The sequence below is a fragment of the Pygocentrus nattereri genome, chromosome 15, assembly GCF_015220715.1.
Source record: "Pygocentrus nattereri isolate fPygNat1 chromosome 15, fPygNat1.pri, whole genome shotgun sequence".
Classification (NCBI taxonomy): Eukaryota; Metazoa; Chordata; class Actinopteri; order Characiformes; family Serrasalmidae; genus Pygocentrus; species Pygocentrus nattereri.
This window is the reverse complement of record NC_051225.1, coordinates 19,275,758-19,292,181: the sequence shown is the minus strand read 5'-3', so window position 1 is coordinate 19,292,181 and position 16,424 is coordinate 19,275,758. Positions and strand designations below refer to the sequence as shown.

At 42.0% G+C, this 16,424-nt stretch overlaps 1 protein-coding gene across 5 annotated transcripts in view; it reads right to left on the bottom strand.

The window, feature by feature from the left end:
• The window catches only part of nlgn1 (neuroligin 1), a 307,133-nt gene that overhangs the window by 139,442 nt on the left and 151,267 nt on the right, over positions 1–16,424 (bottom strand). For 4 of the 5 annotated variants that reach the window (XR_005131524.1, XM_017717826.2, XM_017717825.2 and 1 more), the window contains 2 exons: positions 4,514–4,573; positions 482–634 (listed from right to left, as the gene is read on the bottom strand). Coding sequence is in view for 4 of the 5 variants with exons in the window: in XM_017717826.2 (XP_017573315.1) it covers positions 482–634; positions 4,514–4,573 (213 nt within the window). In the remaining variant the exon portion in view is untranslated. The remainder of the gene's footprint in view (positions 1–481; positions 635–4,513; positions 4,574–16,424) is intronic. The other variant, XM_017717829.2, reaches the window with a different exon arrangement.

Genomic DNA, 16,424 nt, shown 5'->3' with positions numbered 1-16,424 from the left:
AGATTTGCTTGAGGCAGTTCTGATTTGCCACCATTGTTAACGACACAACTATCCAAACAGCTTTTCTGGTGCGTGTGCTGCACTGAAAATGAGCCTATCGTTTAACAAAAAGATCTGATGTCAGTAAGGGTCATGGTTACAGTGAGCTGCACTTACTAACTATCAGCTTAATTTCTCTGCAGCTATAGCCTGGTTTTCTGTAAGACATATTGCTCATGCGCTACCAATGAGAATATGGTGCTGCCAGTTTAATGCTTAAGAGCAGACTTGCTTCTCACAGGAGGCTAAATCTGTTCTCGCAGGAGAACACAGCGCCCTGTACTGGTGAAAAGCAAAGAAAGAATAATCTCACTTAAGGACGAAGGCCAGACACTTTAGTTCCACTCCAAGTCATTGCAAGAACTTCTATAGTGACCTTGTCTGTGTTCATCAGCTTGTAGATGCTGCTGGGTGGTGCCAAACTGAAGAAGTGGACCCTTACCTAGCACGCCGAGCCGGTAGTTCAGGGTTATGACAATGACGTTGCCATAACTGGCCAAGATGCTGCCGTCAAACATATTTCCTGTGCCTTCCATATAAGATCCTCCATGGATGAATACCATCACCGGCTTGGGACTCCCACTTTCACGAATGTCTGTGAGAAAGGAAGAAGAAATAATTCAATGACAAATTAGAACTGACACCTGAAAATGCAATCAGAACTGAGGCTGGCTCTCTTTTTGTTCCTGGCTTTACTATTTTGTGGTCTAAGCTAGGTTCGGCTTTAGATATTAGATGCTCAATTCCCTAAGCAACATTTGTCATGTTCCTGTTGTTTGTACGTATTCACACATACTTATTTAAGTATTTGTGTGTTTTTTGCAATATTTTTTCCCTTCTCCAGTCCATCTCAGCAGCAAGTGCTGAAAGCTTTAAACTGATCTTTCACTGTCTATGAACTGTGAGTTAAGTGCCAACACACTCTTGGAGATCTCATCTGTTCCTTCTTAATGAACTTCCTTTTGTATCTTTTCCAATCTATGACAACTAACTTATTTGATTCAATTTCCTTTAACAAATAAAGCATTTTAAAATTCACATGAAGTCTGTATTAACACATTGCTTGGGCCACGTAATCTGCTGTGGGCGAACGGTTTCAGTCCACATGGGAGGTGTTTTCAAAACAAGAACAATGTCGATTATCACTTTCATCTTGCACAGAGGAGACAGTGAGTACACCATGGGTGCACAGAATCCACATAAATATCTGATAATTTATTGAAGTTGTGTGCTCTGGGACGCACTTCCACGAGGCCTCATAACAAAGTGAAGAACAAATAAAAAATGCAATTATTTTCCAAAATGTTTTCTCTAGGCCTGGAGACAAGAGGCTTTCAGGTAGTCCCAGTTCACACTGTCTCTCTCGCTCTCATTTGGATATTTCTTGTTTTACTCTCCTTGTATGTGAGGATCCGAGCAGCGTTGGAGTGGGTTCTTCATTCCTTCATACTTACATTCTGTGTCCATGTCCGTAGTGTGAATATATGTGTGTGTGTGTGTGTGTGTGTGTTTGTGTGTGTGTGTGTGTGTGTGTACATGTGAGTCTGTGAGCATGTCAAAATGCACTTTGCACTGAGTTTATATTAATAATCAAAAGGAAAGTCAGACAGCAGGCAGTGATCTACTCTGGTTTTCTCTTTTTTCCGCCCGAAATCACATATCTGAGTCCTCACATCTCCCATTCACTTTGATGAATTAATTGAATCACTCCAGAGCAGTTGGATCCACAAAAGTGCATAAACTAGCACAGCAAGGATACAGGAGCCCAACTGAAGATAATGACAGATAGTGATTCCTCAAAGAAATGAATGCTGTTGTTCATTTTCTTGCTCCGTACGACAGAGACGGAGCAAAAATCTTTTGAAATAATACAAATTAAAATGAATTTTTCCACAGTATGTTGGAGGAATAATAATTTCTCACCAATGTTAAACTAAATTTGTAGAGCAAAGAGTGAAAATAACTCTTCCAGCATGACCTGGGTTGTAACTGTATCTGCGTTTGCATCTGCGTGCCACTTTTGAATAATTCTCATGAGACTGTAATATTACAATAGGATGGAGGATCACTTATGGAGTATAATCCCTCTCTGAACTATAAATAAGACCGGTTCTCAGCACAGCTTGGAGTATGCAACGCTTAGTAATAATATCAAAAGAACGGCTTCTTCTTCTTTTTCGTGCTTTGGCTATTAGAACAGAGAACATTTTCAAGTCAAACAGTCCATGTGACGCAAGCCCAGTGCATTACTTTGGCCGATCAAAGGGCTAGGTTTGAAGACCAGGTTTTTATTTCTCCAGCATAAATCCTTTTAATTGAGTCATCCAGTCCGCCCCCCCCAACTCTCTCCTCTCAGCATGTGTGCTGGTCTTCAGTGGATGGCTTGGCTTCGCCGGCTTGTGGAGGTCCATTATGGTGAATCAGTATAGCTCCTACTGGTGAGGCAATGAGGCCAGTTCCACGCTGTTCATGTGCAGGTGCTCGAATCAAAAGTGTGGACAGTGGGCCGCACTCCAGTAGATCTGGCCAGATATTAGAACTGCCATTATGCCTCTTCAGGGCACGGTGAGCCTTTCCGGCCTAAATAGGGAGTGCTGAGATGCAAATACAGACAGAGCAGAACACAGCTCCTTTCAGCTTCCCGGAAGCCATAAGTGTTCCAGAGGAACAGCTGGATGCTGAGGTTGACTCTGGATACAGCGCTGACCATAGAATTTCTGCCTTCCATCACAGTGTCAAGTAGAATTCAGCACTCATCGTACTCAGCACTCAGATCCACCTAGTTTGACGGGATAGGGTTGTTTGACTAACTTGTAACACCAACCATAAGCCATTATTTTGGATCTAGGTACTAGAGTGTAGGGACAAAGGATTGTCGAAGTGATGCAAGAAAAACTTCTCAAAAAACTAAGTGTGTGCAAACACAAAGATATTTCATTAATAAACTTTAATTATGCACTGAACTAAAGCTTGCAACTTGGAATTTCCAAGCTCTGACTAGGAAAAATGAAAGAAAATACCAGTTTCTATTGAAGTGTTGGCTTTAGATAAATGTAGATAAGAGAGTGATTGTTTAGATTTTTCACATTAATTGATAGATCGCACTGTTTTCAGAATTAAAACTAGCTTGTTGATAACATCACTCGCTTTCATGGAAGCATTGTTATTTATTTCCCCCACTTTTTTCCTCCTGGAGGTAAAAACCAATATAATTCCGAGCTCCGAGTCTCGAGCTCAGCTCAGGGCTTTTTACAGTGAGCAACTGCCTGAAAAACTTTGGTTCCCATTGGACTGGTGTATAGAAGTGCTTAAAAGCATGACCGTGTGGACAGCCAATCGGGCTGTACCTGACAGTAAGAGACATGGTATAACAACATATAATTACAATACTTGTAAGCACTTTAGTGTACAATATACATCAGATGGTCCATGCACCACTGGGGGTGGGCCTGTCAGCTTAAAACACAGGTCCGGTGAACGTACTGTAAACACATCCTGTCAAGTTTTGGGACGGCACCAGGCCCAGCATATTGTCTCCCACGCTTAAGCGGATTATTTTGTGAGCTCTGAATTTTAGATGGAGCTAATGCATGATGCTTGCCAGGATTCTCACTGTATATTTGTGTCGCTCTAATCTTTTGATGTGCAGATCAAAGAGATCTCAGCTCTTTCCTGGCTTTAGCTGGTTCTAATTGGTGCTTATTTCACTTGATTATACAGAAGGCAACCTTTGTTAAGTTTGTGGTCCATCATTAATGAGAAAGGATTTTTTTTTTTAACGTAATAACTCTCCTTAAGAATTACTCAAGGATTCATATATGTATTTCAATTTAAATATCAAGGACTCAATGGATGTATTCATTTGATCAGAAAGAATATTGAGTCTACATGTACTTACAGAAGCACGGCAAGGGAATGTTTGCCCGAAAGACAAGTAAGTAGGCAATAAAATGCTGTAAGTATGTAGCCTTTGGGAATATTACCTATTACAGGAACATACAGTGTTGCATAGGAATCTGAGCTCTGAGCAGCCTTGCAGTCAGTGCATTTTAGCTGATTTGTAAGATTAATCTGGATTTTCTACTTCAGAAGTTTTAAATAAGTGTAATTCTCAAAACGCAGGAAGGTAGAAAAATCATGCAAAAAAGGTGTTAAGATTTTGGTATTAGGGTTATTAGTTTTTTTTTTTTTTTTTCTCAGGTGGGATGCAACATGTAAAAATGAAAAGAAAATTAAAAAGAATTCAAGCAAAAACCTATGGAAGGTTAACAATTACGTGTCTGGAATGACGGGAGACATGTGACATACTCTTAGAACATCAAGCAAAAAAGACAAAACACACCCAGCGAAAAACTAGGAAGAAAAAGAATCTTCACTCTCAAAAAAAGGACAAGAAAATTTAAGAAAAAGAAAGAAGAAAAAAATTTGAGGGTTCCTTGTCATGCATATCAGTTTGGCATAAAAAAAAAAATACCTTCATCCTCTGCACCGTCATTATCACCTAAATCATCATTCTGTTTCTTTGTAAGAGGACCTAGGATCAAGAATGGAGAAGATGTAGGAAACAGAGAATACAAGAACACACAAGCCTTAAAAGGCGCTTCAGAGATACAAAGAGCTTGCAGTGTTTCTTTTTCTTTTCTTTTCTTTTTGTTTCTTTGTTTTTTAAGCGACACCTTACAAAGCAAAAAAGACGTTTCAGAGAAGATCTAAGCAATCAAATATTCAAACATTTCAAGATTGGAATCTAAAGCAGAGTCAAACACTGGAACCAATAAAAGAAGTAATAAAGAAAAGAGAACTCTACTGGATCATCTGAAAATCCAGCGCAAAAAAGTCTCAAAAACACTTTGTCAATGCATAAATTAGGCAAATAGTCTCATTTTGCACCAGTTTGTTTAGCAGTTCTGGTGTAAAAATCCTCAGAGCTGTCAAAGGGCAATAAAAAGACATTATATTTTGACCTTTGTCTTCATTCTCAACATTAGAAACACTCTCAATATGCAATAACAACTGGACAGCCAATACCAGCCCTCTGCTTTACTGCTTTACAAAAGTGAACGACGAGCTACTAATCTGTTCAAATTGAACAGTTAACAGTACATGCACACAATCAGTGCTCGTGAATATTCAACACTAGATGGACCTCAATATTTGTATGTACTAACTTTACTGTTTGGAAAAGGAGAGGCACATAAAAGATAATGAAAGGATTCAATTTCATTGAAAGGCCATAAAGAAGTAAAAAGAGAAATGAAAGCAGCAAATTCTGGATATGGCTCCAAACATATGGACCGGGTTTAACTGAGAACACGCTCAACGTTCACTTTATAATCTGCAAAATGGTCACACAGAGGGGCTGTCAGAGGCTCCTGCAGACTAACGTTCATTGTTCAGGGATTCGTTGCGTGATCCGCAGCGCAAAGATCCCAGACACACTCATACAAACGCATGCACACCCACGAACATACACATACACATACACGGATACATTCACATATTAAAAAAAAAAAAACATTTAAAGCCAGCCAAGGTCATGCAAGGGCTAGCTGAGTGCATGCAAGTGAGTGGTCATGGGACAATGAAGAGGTCCTCTCTTCAAACGGCAATCTCTTCGCTTATTGACACAACCAGGGCCAGCGCTCCTGAACTCTCTTAGGAACAACAGGAGCGATGGACGGAGGGAGGGAGAGGGGAGCCATGCACTGCTTTGCGTCCATTTCGTTTGATGAAGTTAAGTTTTTCTTTTCCCTGTGTTTGCCCAGCATGAGACGTCTCCTTAATTCCTCCAGACTGCGACAGAAAACAACAGCAGGTGTTATGAAGGAGAAAATCAATGTTAATGTCATAACGTCGTTCTTCAGCAGCTCCGCCAGTTGCCCTGAAACATAAATTTACGTATAAAAACAATTCAAAGATACTTATTCAGTCCCAAAACAACAACCAATACACAGCTATGGTTCTTTATACGTATAGAACGTATAGAAAATAAATTATGTAACTGGACTGAACATCCATATTTGATACATCCATATGACAGGTCTGTTTTGCATTGTCTTCCAATTGTTTCAGCAATATATTCAACCAAGATATTGCCCCTGCATCAGACAAACCATTTAAGCTGTCTGGATTATACAAGCAGCTGTCACATAAAAAAGAGCTTTTTTAAAACTGTAATATAGATTGAACTTTTCTCCCACCGCTGATATGTATTATCTTTCTTAATCTTTTTTCAATGGCAAATAGCTTCAGGTTCATCAACATGGAGGCGGATTGCCTGGGCTCATTATAGAATTCAACAAAACGCAGGCCATCTCATCCATTTATCTCCATCAGACATAATCCATTAAGACAGGACCTTTCCCCAACAACAGCCAGTGTAGAAAGCAGGCGGAATGTGCTCGAATTAAATAAAAAGCAAATTCTTACCAAATACCACGTCCACTCTGATAAAACCAGTAGCAGTAAAACAAGTAAGCCCACACAATACCATCAATTATAATGAAAATGACCTCAATATCCCTGCCTGCTGGCCTCCATGCCTCTGTAGCTTATAACAGAAAGAGATTTTTATCTGTGCATAATTGCTTTGAGAGCAGGCTTCATTATCTGGGGTTCAGGAATCACAGCGAGGATGACTCCACTCCGGCTGATGTGAAGGGGAGTATAAACCGAAACTCCAGGCCTACTGAAGGCTGGAACGAGCTACACCCAGTTTATCCCTCAGCAGCGTTTAATGTCAAACGTGTTTATGGAGATGAAGAGACAGGAATCATAAATGAGTCGCAGAAGGCATTTTGTCCTCATCGGACATCTTCAAGTTGGCAACTGCAAACACCATTTTAGACATATCTCTGAAATGTCCACTTGCAGACAGTTCAAGCGCTAGTAAAGAACAGATGAAAAAACTTTCTTCAAACAAGCCACAGATCATATTTTTCACTTCTTTCAATTATGAAAATCAATTATGAACACACTATAACTCTCAGAATGAAGCCAACTTTGGTTGAAACCAATACTAGGAACAGCGAGAAGCTCTCATGCATGATAACAGCTGATATAATTTAATATGGTCAAAACTCCAGCAAACTCCAATAGATTTAGATAAACAATGTTTTACTGACTGATATGACAGATATGAACTCTGAATTTTCAAATATGAAATGATATGACCACTGCATTTTGAGGCTAGCTGTTAGAACAACAAACATAAGCCACAATCAGAGCTTTAGTGGGAGGTTTAACCGATACTGAGAAATCTGCAGTACCTCAATATGAGCCAGGATTATTGGACAACTAATTTATCAGCAACATTTTTATGTGTTTTGCCTTTGTATATGTTCAAGTGCTTTTATTATTATTATCATTTATCATTTATGTTGTACTAATTACTCCTTTTTGACTCCAAAAAACCTAGAATTGTTCTCAGAATGGATTCAACGAGATGGTCAAAATGTTACTTAGGTATTTTTGGCCATACGGTTTTAATATAGATCTATATATGAAGTTAATACTGGAATATATGCATGAAGTCTATACTGGAAGTTACTGTCATGGCCATAGAACTATCGTAAATTTAAAAAGATGTGGTGTGGCTTTGGGATGATGCTCAGTGGGTCTTAATGTACACCAACACTTTACATCACCAAACTGTACAACTGACACAATTTACACAATTTACAATGCAATTTATGCCAAATTATTTACCCTACCATCTGCATATCACAGTAGAAATCAAGATTTATAATTTCTCCAATATTTAAACACCCATTTGGTGTTTGCATCACCTCTGTAGCCTCAACTCTGTGCTCTTAGCTGACAAGCATAGAACCCGATTTAGGGAGGGATCCATGGATACGTGTGATTTACACCAATTTTTTTACTCTACCATCTGTGTATCACAGTAAACACTGGGATTCAGACCAGCCAATGTGTCTCCAATGCTTAAACACCCAAATTTGGTGAGAGCATTATCACTGTAGCCTCATCTCCATGTTCTTAGTTGCGTTGTCTACTACTGCTGTAGCCAAGCCAGTTTAAAGTTCAGTCCCTTCAGAGATGCCCCACTGCTCACAACTGTTATAAAGAGCTGTTATCTGTGGCCTTTCTGTTAGCTGGTACAAGTCTGGCCTCTACTCTGACCTTTCTCATCAACAAGCTGTTTTCACCTACAGACCTGCCACTCCCTGGATGTTTTTACTTTATCACAACATACTCTGTAGAATTGAGAGACTCTACTGTATGAAAATCCCAGAAGCACAGCTGTTTCTCACATGCTGGAACCATCAAAATCACAGCATACTCAATGTCAAGTTTATATATGCAGTCCTTTCTAATGTCTGGTCTTTCAGCAACTAAACCTTGACCATATCTGGATGCTATAAATATAAAGCAAGATGATTTACAGTGTGGAGTAGCAGACTATTTGTGCTAATAACCTTATAAAGGAAACACTACGTATAAATCCTACAATCCTACAAAAGGTTGCGTTAAACTCATTTAATAAAGGACATGTAAACAGACCTATCCATGCACTGTCTGCATAGGAATTCTTTCATAGCAAGATTGGACAAGCTTTACAGGACAAAAATCTCTTTCAATGTAATGAGAATTCAATTTTTTACAAAACATAGCAGTGGATTTTTCATTTCAAATTATATTTATTTTAACTAATACAACGACTACAAAGTTCAGACAGTGTATAAAATGTAAATAGATGTAAATAAGAACAAAATGTAATGATGTGCAAATTTCATAGACCCATATTTTATTCTCAATAAAACATAGAACACATATCAGATGTTGAAAAAGAGATATTTTATCATTTCATGAAAAATTCTAAGAATCATTTAGAACTTGATGGCAGCAACGCATCGCAAAAAAGTTGAGACAGGGGCAACAAAAGGCTAGAAAAGAAACTGGTACTAATACAATACAGAATATCATCAAAAGATTCAGAGAATGTGGAGAAATCTGTATGCAAGGGACCAGGCCGACGGTCAACATTGGCTACTCGTGATCTTCAGGTCCTCAGGCAGAACTGCATTAAAAACAGGCATGATTATGTATTGGAAATCACTGCATGGGCTCAGGAAGATATACATATTGGCACATGCCACATTGGCAGCGGGAGATTGTGGGGAGGCCCTAGGTGGCCTAGGCCCCTGCAGCAGAAACTAGCTCTTGGTACATGGAATGTAACCTCACTGGGGGGGAAGGAGCTGGAACTTGTGCAGGAGGTTGAGAGATACCAACTAGATATAGTTGGGCTCACCTCCACCCACAGTGTTGGCTCTGGAACCAAACTCCTGGATAGGGGTTGGTCTCTCTCCTACTCAGGGGTTGCACAGGGTGAGAGGCGCCGGGCAGGTGTGGGGATACTCACAAGTCCCCAGCTGGTGACCATGCAGTTGGAGTTTGTCCCGGTGGACGAGAGGGTTGCCTCAATGCGAATTAAATCTCACAGAGAGGAAAACTTTGACTATGCTATAAACTTTGTCTCTGTGCTTATGCAGCAAACAACAGGTCAGAGTATTGGGCCTTCTTGGAGCGAGTGGGCGGGGTTCTGGAATGGGTCCCGCCTACAGACTCCATAGTCCTACTGGGAGACTTCAATGCTCAAGTTCGCAATGACTGGGAGACCTGGAGAGGCGTGATTGGGAAGAACGGCCTGCCCGATCTAAACCCAAATGGTGAATTGTTATTGGACTTCTGTGCCAGGCATGGATTGTCCATAACGAACACCAAGTTCGAACACAAGGATGTTCATAAGTGTACACGGTACCAGAGCTCCTTGGGTCAAAGGTCAATGATCGACTTTGTTGTCGTTTCATCTGACTTGGGACCATCTGTTCTGGACACTAGGGTGAAGAGAGGTGCTGAGCTGTCAACTGATCACCATCTGGTGGTGAGTTGGATCAGATGGCAGGGAAGACTGATGGTCAGATCCGGTAGGCCCAAGTGAATAGTGAGGGTGTGCTGGGAACGACTTTCAGAGGCCCCTGTTCGGAATGAGTTCAACTCCCACCTCCGGGAGAGCTTTTTCCCATTATGGAAGCTGCCAGGCATAGCTGTGGCCAAAAGCTTGTGGGTGCCTGTCGGGGCAGTAACCCAAGAACCTCCTGGTGGACACCGGTGGTGAGGGAGGCCGTCACACTGAAGAAAGAGGCCTTTAGAGACTGGTTGGCCCGAAGGACTCCCGATTCAACAGATAGGTACCGACAGGCAGCTGCAACGGTGACAGAAGCAAAATCCAGGGCATGGGAGGAGTTTGGTGAGGCCTTGGAAAAAGACTTTCGTTCGGCCTCAAAGAGGTTCTGGACAACTGTGCGATGACTCAGGAGGGGTCAGGGTGGCTGCGCCCAAGCTGTATTCGTCAAGGGTGGAGAAACTCTGACTTCGAATGAGGATACTGTCGGATGGTGGAAGGAGCACTTTGAGGAACCTCTTAATCCGGGAGACGTGCCTCCCTCACAGAAGTCAGGGCCAGAGGCTTCTGGGGTGTCAAGTTCCATTTCCCTGGTGGAGGTCACTGAGGTAGTTGGTAAGCTCCTCAGTGGCAAGGCACCGGGGGTGGATGAGATTCATCCAGAAATGCTTAAGGCTCTGGATATTGTGGGGCTGTCATGGCTAACACGCCTCTGCAATATTGCATGGACCTCGGGAACAGTACCCTTGGACTGGCAGACTGGGGTGGTGGTCCCTATTTTTAAAAAGGGGGACCGAAGGGTGTGTGCCAATTATCGGGGTATCACAATGCTCAGCCTCCCTGGGAAAGTCTATGCAATGGTACTGGAAAGGAGACTCTGACCGATAGTTGAACCTCAGATTGAGGAGGAACAATGTGGATTTCGTCCTGGCCATGGAACAATGGACCAGCTTTTCACCCTCTCACAGATTGTTGATGGGGCATGGGAGTTTGCCAACCCAGTCTACATGTGTTTTGTGGACTTGGAGAAGGCTTATGACAGTGTTCCTCGAGATATCTTGTGGGAGGTCCTCCGGAAGTATAGGGTGCCGGGGCTACTACTCCGGGCTATCCAATCTCTGTACTCCCGGAGTGAGAGCTGTCTCCGTATACTCGGCATTAAGTCAGACTCTTTCAATGTTAGCGTTGGACTCCGCCAGGGTTGTGCTCTGTCTCCACTCTTGTTCGTGATATTCATGGACAGAGTGTCAGGGCGTAGCCGGTGTCAGGAGGGCATTATGTGTGGAGGCCAGAGGGTGGTGTCTCTGCTATTTGCAGATGATGTTGTTCTTTTGGCGGAATCATATGGATGCCTCCAGCACTCGCTGGAGCGGTTTGCAGCTGAGTGAGAATGGTTGGTATGCGGATCAGCACCTCCAAGTCTGAGTGCATGGTCTTGGCCCGGAAAAGGATCGCATGCCCACTCCAGGTAAGGGGAAAGGACCTGCCCCAGGTGGGGGAGTTTAATAAGTATCTTGGGGTCTTGTTCACGAGTGACGGGAAGAGGGATCGTGAGATTGGCTGGGACAAGCGACAAGCGAAGCTCTCTGTTTACCGGTCGATCTACATCCCAACCCTCACCTATGGTTATGAGCTGTGGGTAATGACCGAAAGAACGAGTTCGCGAATACAAGCGGCTGAAATGAGCTTTCTTTGTCGGGTGGCGGGCTACACGTTATGCGATAGAGTGAGGAGCTCGGTCATCTGGGAGGAGCTCAGAGTAGAGCTGCTACTCCTCTGCATTGAGAGGAGCCAGCTGAGGTGGTTCGGGCATCTGATCCAGATGCCCCCTGGACGCCTCCCGGTGGGGGTGTTCCAGGCATGGCCTACTGGGACAAGACCCCGGGGTCATCCTCGGACCCGCTGGAGGGATTATGTCTCCAAGTTGGCCTGGGAGAAAAATCTATATTTTAAATCAACATAGTTACAATCAGCTACACAGTGCCAATCGACAGCATTTAAAAAAAATTCTCACCTTCTTGAAAAACTATACAGTATTATTCACTCCCTACTGAATAAAGTCCATGAAGTCCATATATGGAAACTAAGCTGCAAAACCAGCCCATAATGAATTCACTGTTTCAATAATATCAAGAAAACCAATATATTAACATATGTCTGTCTATTTTAGCTTACAGCAGTTCAGCCCACTGTCCACTAACACTGAAATTATACAAATGTTTCAGCCTGGCCTGCTTTTTGAGTTGCGGTGCAATACAAGGCAGCCAATCAAAACAGAGCTCATTGACATTTATTTGTCTTAAAGGTGCAGTGACAGTGTTTAATTCCAAGGGATGAAAAGAGGTGGGTAAATAATCACATGACTGGTACACAAAACCAAAACATGTTATAAGTAACCTCAGGAAAAAAAATAAAATGTAAGACAAATGTAGGACATACGTCTTGAAACTCAATGTTAATGTCAATGTTTTAGTTGTGTGCTACAATTTCTTATTAGGTTTAATAATTTTTTCTTTTATTTAATTTGAAGCAAGTACTAAGAAAAATGCATCTGTGAGCTAAACATGGATACATCACTGTAAACTCATACTTTAGTTCAATATCTGTGCATTACATGTCATGTTTCCTTGGCACTCATATTCAACCCAGACTAGTCAGTGTGAGGAGGTTCTTGTGTCTTGTCCAGTGCATTAAGAGCCAGAGACTAGTGTCTCATCTCAAATGGCTCAGACAGATGAGCTTGGATGGTGGGTGTGGGATGGCTCACTTTATAAGGCCACTCCATCACCCTCTCTGTCAAAGTGACCTAGGGGTGCAGGTTTGAGGGGGGATGAGGGGGGAGGTGGGGCTAGAAAGAGAAGGGCATTAATCCCACTGACCAGGGGAGAGGGATACTACCTTTACACCTGTCCACTGTCCTTTGGTCACTTCATCATTAAAACCCACCTCAGTGCCTATCTGACCCCAGCGATTGGGTTCACTGATTTTTACTCTCTCCAGTAGAAACTCACAAACTTTTTTTTTTTCTAAACGCACAGACACATACACACAGAATTCTTTCTCTATTCTCCTGTCACAGAGCAGTAGATTGATTTATCATCTGTGGTCCTCACTGACACTGGCATATTCCTCCTTGTGCTTACTATTGATCCACTATTCACCCCCGGCTGATAAACTGCTACTTCATGCCGGAGGCTTCTCTAATGCAGGTAGACTGCACTCTACTGGCTCTTTTTTTTTGCCCTAGACACCCTGTGCTCCATGAACCTGCGGCAGAAGTCAGATGGGGTAATTAATGTTTTGAGACTGATCGATTTCAGATTGAGTCAATTGACAAGTCCAGCCATTCATCAGGGAGCTTCAGCACCATGGACAGCCAACACAAGGCAAATTGCAAATTTAACGCACTGATCACAAATAGCTACTAAACTTTCTAAGGAGGTCATGACTACCACTACAGTCTATAATCTGAAGGGCTTATTTTAATGCACATCAGTAATCCAGTACAAACATGTTTCAATAAATAATCTTTGGGAATCAATGAAGTGCATATGAGAAGACTGGTCTTGGTCTATTTGCCTGAGCCTAGAGTTCAATAAATGCTGACCAATCGAGAAGCTGGACTCACTCAAGCAAGATGTATGTGTCTCTCAGAACACTTTAAACTCAGTGTGCCAAGCTAATCCATTCAATAAACAGACTAAAAGACCAATCCATCTTCTAATCAGATGACTAAAGAACAGATAGCACCTGGGATAGAGTCCATATTTCTTCAGCCATGCTATGTTGCACACAGGTGATGCTATTATGTTCTTTCTGTGTGTTAGACAGGACTTAATGAGCACATAGAGTGAGAGGAAGCTTTCCGGAGGAGGCCCTGAGTCATCAGCGTCATTCAGTAAAAGCTGTTGGTGAAAAACCCACAGCTTACTAATGAACGGTGTAAACAGAAGCTCAGGTGTGCCATCAGCCCCCCTCCCCAACACACACACACACACACACCCACACACACACACACACACACACACACACACACACACAAACTCACCAGAGAATTTAGGTACTCATCAGGCCAAAGGCAGCTATGGGTGGAACTAGTTCTTGGAAATATAATGCCTACAACCATATTGTCTGGTGATTAACTTTTAACAGGGATGGGAATTTCAGGCAAAGCTGATATCCAATTTTGTAAGGCACTATTAAAAAAATCTAAATATCACCCTCCCCCCAGAAAAAAAAATGTAGGACTTAAGGCTACATGCTACTGTACACCAAATACATTGGCCACCAGAGACAGCAGCATCTTACTGTTACTATAATACATGAAACCCAGTATAGTAATTGACAACTAGCTTGAAATTTACAATCTAAAGTCAATCTCAAATCTTTACGATTTAGCTGCACTGTACAATCTGCTACTCGGTGCCAAATGCCCTCTAGCAGCACAGCGATGAGCTTCTGATCTGGTATACAGCAGCCTTTAGATGGCCGCAGCAGTCTGTCTATGCTTCCTTCTTTGTACTAAACATTGCTGGGTTTCGCAAAAGCTTTTCAGTGCAAAGATTCTTAAATGGTAGAGTAAGCATCACACTGAATGCTGTCACTCTGGGGAAACCCAGCCCTGTTTAGTACAAAGAAGGAAACATAGATAGGCTACTGAGTGAAAATGAGCCCTGATAAAGAAACTCAGGGGTAGGCTCTTCTGGCAGAGATCTCATGGTTCTTAAATATCAGAATATATAACATTTGACCGAAGCTGTTTTGCATATCAAAAATCTTACTTTACTGATCAATTTTCTTTCATGGCTATTTGAATATTCAAAAACGATGACTTATCCCTTACTTTTACCAAATTGTGGATTCCCTTTTGGTGCAATTTTTAAAAAGAACAAAACAACAAGCTATGTCAGGCGTATCTGAGTACTTGAGGCTCATTAACTCACTGGTTCTCAAAGTGGTGAGGTCCACAACATGTAACTTGGGGGTCTGCAATTGTATCATTTGCTACATAACACGATAGCAGTGGAGCCACAGTGCACATCAAAAACAAAGGTACCCTATTATCACTACACTGGTGTTTTTTTTTTTTGAGCCAGTATAAACTTTGATATGAAACAACAGAAACCTGATATAAGACACAATATCAGTACAGTTATTGTTCTTTAATGCGACAGCACCTGCTTATTCTAACTGTAAAGCAACAATGGATAAACAGTTGAAAAAGCTGAATAGAATTAGACCATCTCATTTATTGAGGAAGATGAGGAATCTAGCCAAAGTCAACTAGATTTCAAAAGTACAGTGGCAACAGCAATGAGCTTGGTTTAATCGAGAAGACTGACAGTAGAACAAAATGTCACCTGTCTGGAAGTGCTTGCAAATGAGCACCCCAATTACATCAGCAAACCAAAAGAATTTTTCAACATTCTTTTCAAACTTCAAAAATAGTAAAGACCACAATCTTTGGCCACAAACTCTGAGAAGCACTCAGGGATTCTTATTAGGATTAATAACAGCAAAATGCCAGACACAACTGTACATTGCCAAATGCCAATTAGAATTATTTATACAATACATCTGTGGAGGTTTATAGTTTTTTTTCACACAGGAAGGGAGTTTGAGAATCCCTGCATTTGGTTTATGCTAACTTATTGTGGTGATATTTGGAGCATTATGCATGGAACATTATGCGACTCATTTTTATCAATGCCACCCACCACCAGGTAGAAAAGCCTGCTCACTTCCGAAAACACACAATCCTACATGCTGCCTCATTGGAAACTCCAGATTGCTGAGGAGGAACTGGCGGGGGCAGGCAGAGGAGCAGGCAGAAGAGATGCTGTGAAGCACCCTCCACGGAAAACATCCCCCCGGCCACACTTAGGGATGTATACCCGAGTACACAGCCATACAGACGACGTGTTCTCCAATGCCTGACTGGGACAAGGCTTCTCACACATCCCAGCTAAACAAGCCCCAGGCAAGCAAACAAGCAGGATGCAGCTAAAAGCTTCGGCAGCCTCGCCGTATGCTGTAGCGAGTGAGAGAGATAGGCGGCAAGGCGGAAGCACAGAAAGAGAAAGCGAGAGAAAGAGATCAGCACAGAAAGAGAGAGAAAGAGAGATCAGCACAGAAAGAGAGAGAAAGAGAAATCAGCACAGAAAGAAAGGGAGAAAGAGAGATCAGCACAGAAAGAAATGGAGAAAGAGAGATCAGCACAGAAAGAGATAAAGAGAGATCAGCACAGAAAGAGAGGGCAAGAAAGAGAGGCATATAGAGATCAGAGAGACACAATGATAGAAGGCAAGAGACAGAGGATGAAACACAGAGGAGTAGAGAAACAGATGCAATGACAGAGTAAGAGAGAGAGAGAGAGGGAAAGAGAGAAAGAAAGAGGTACTCAAAAGAGCTATAAGCATAACTAAATGGTTAAGTAATGTCACAACTAATCATTGAT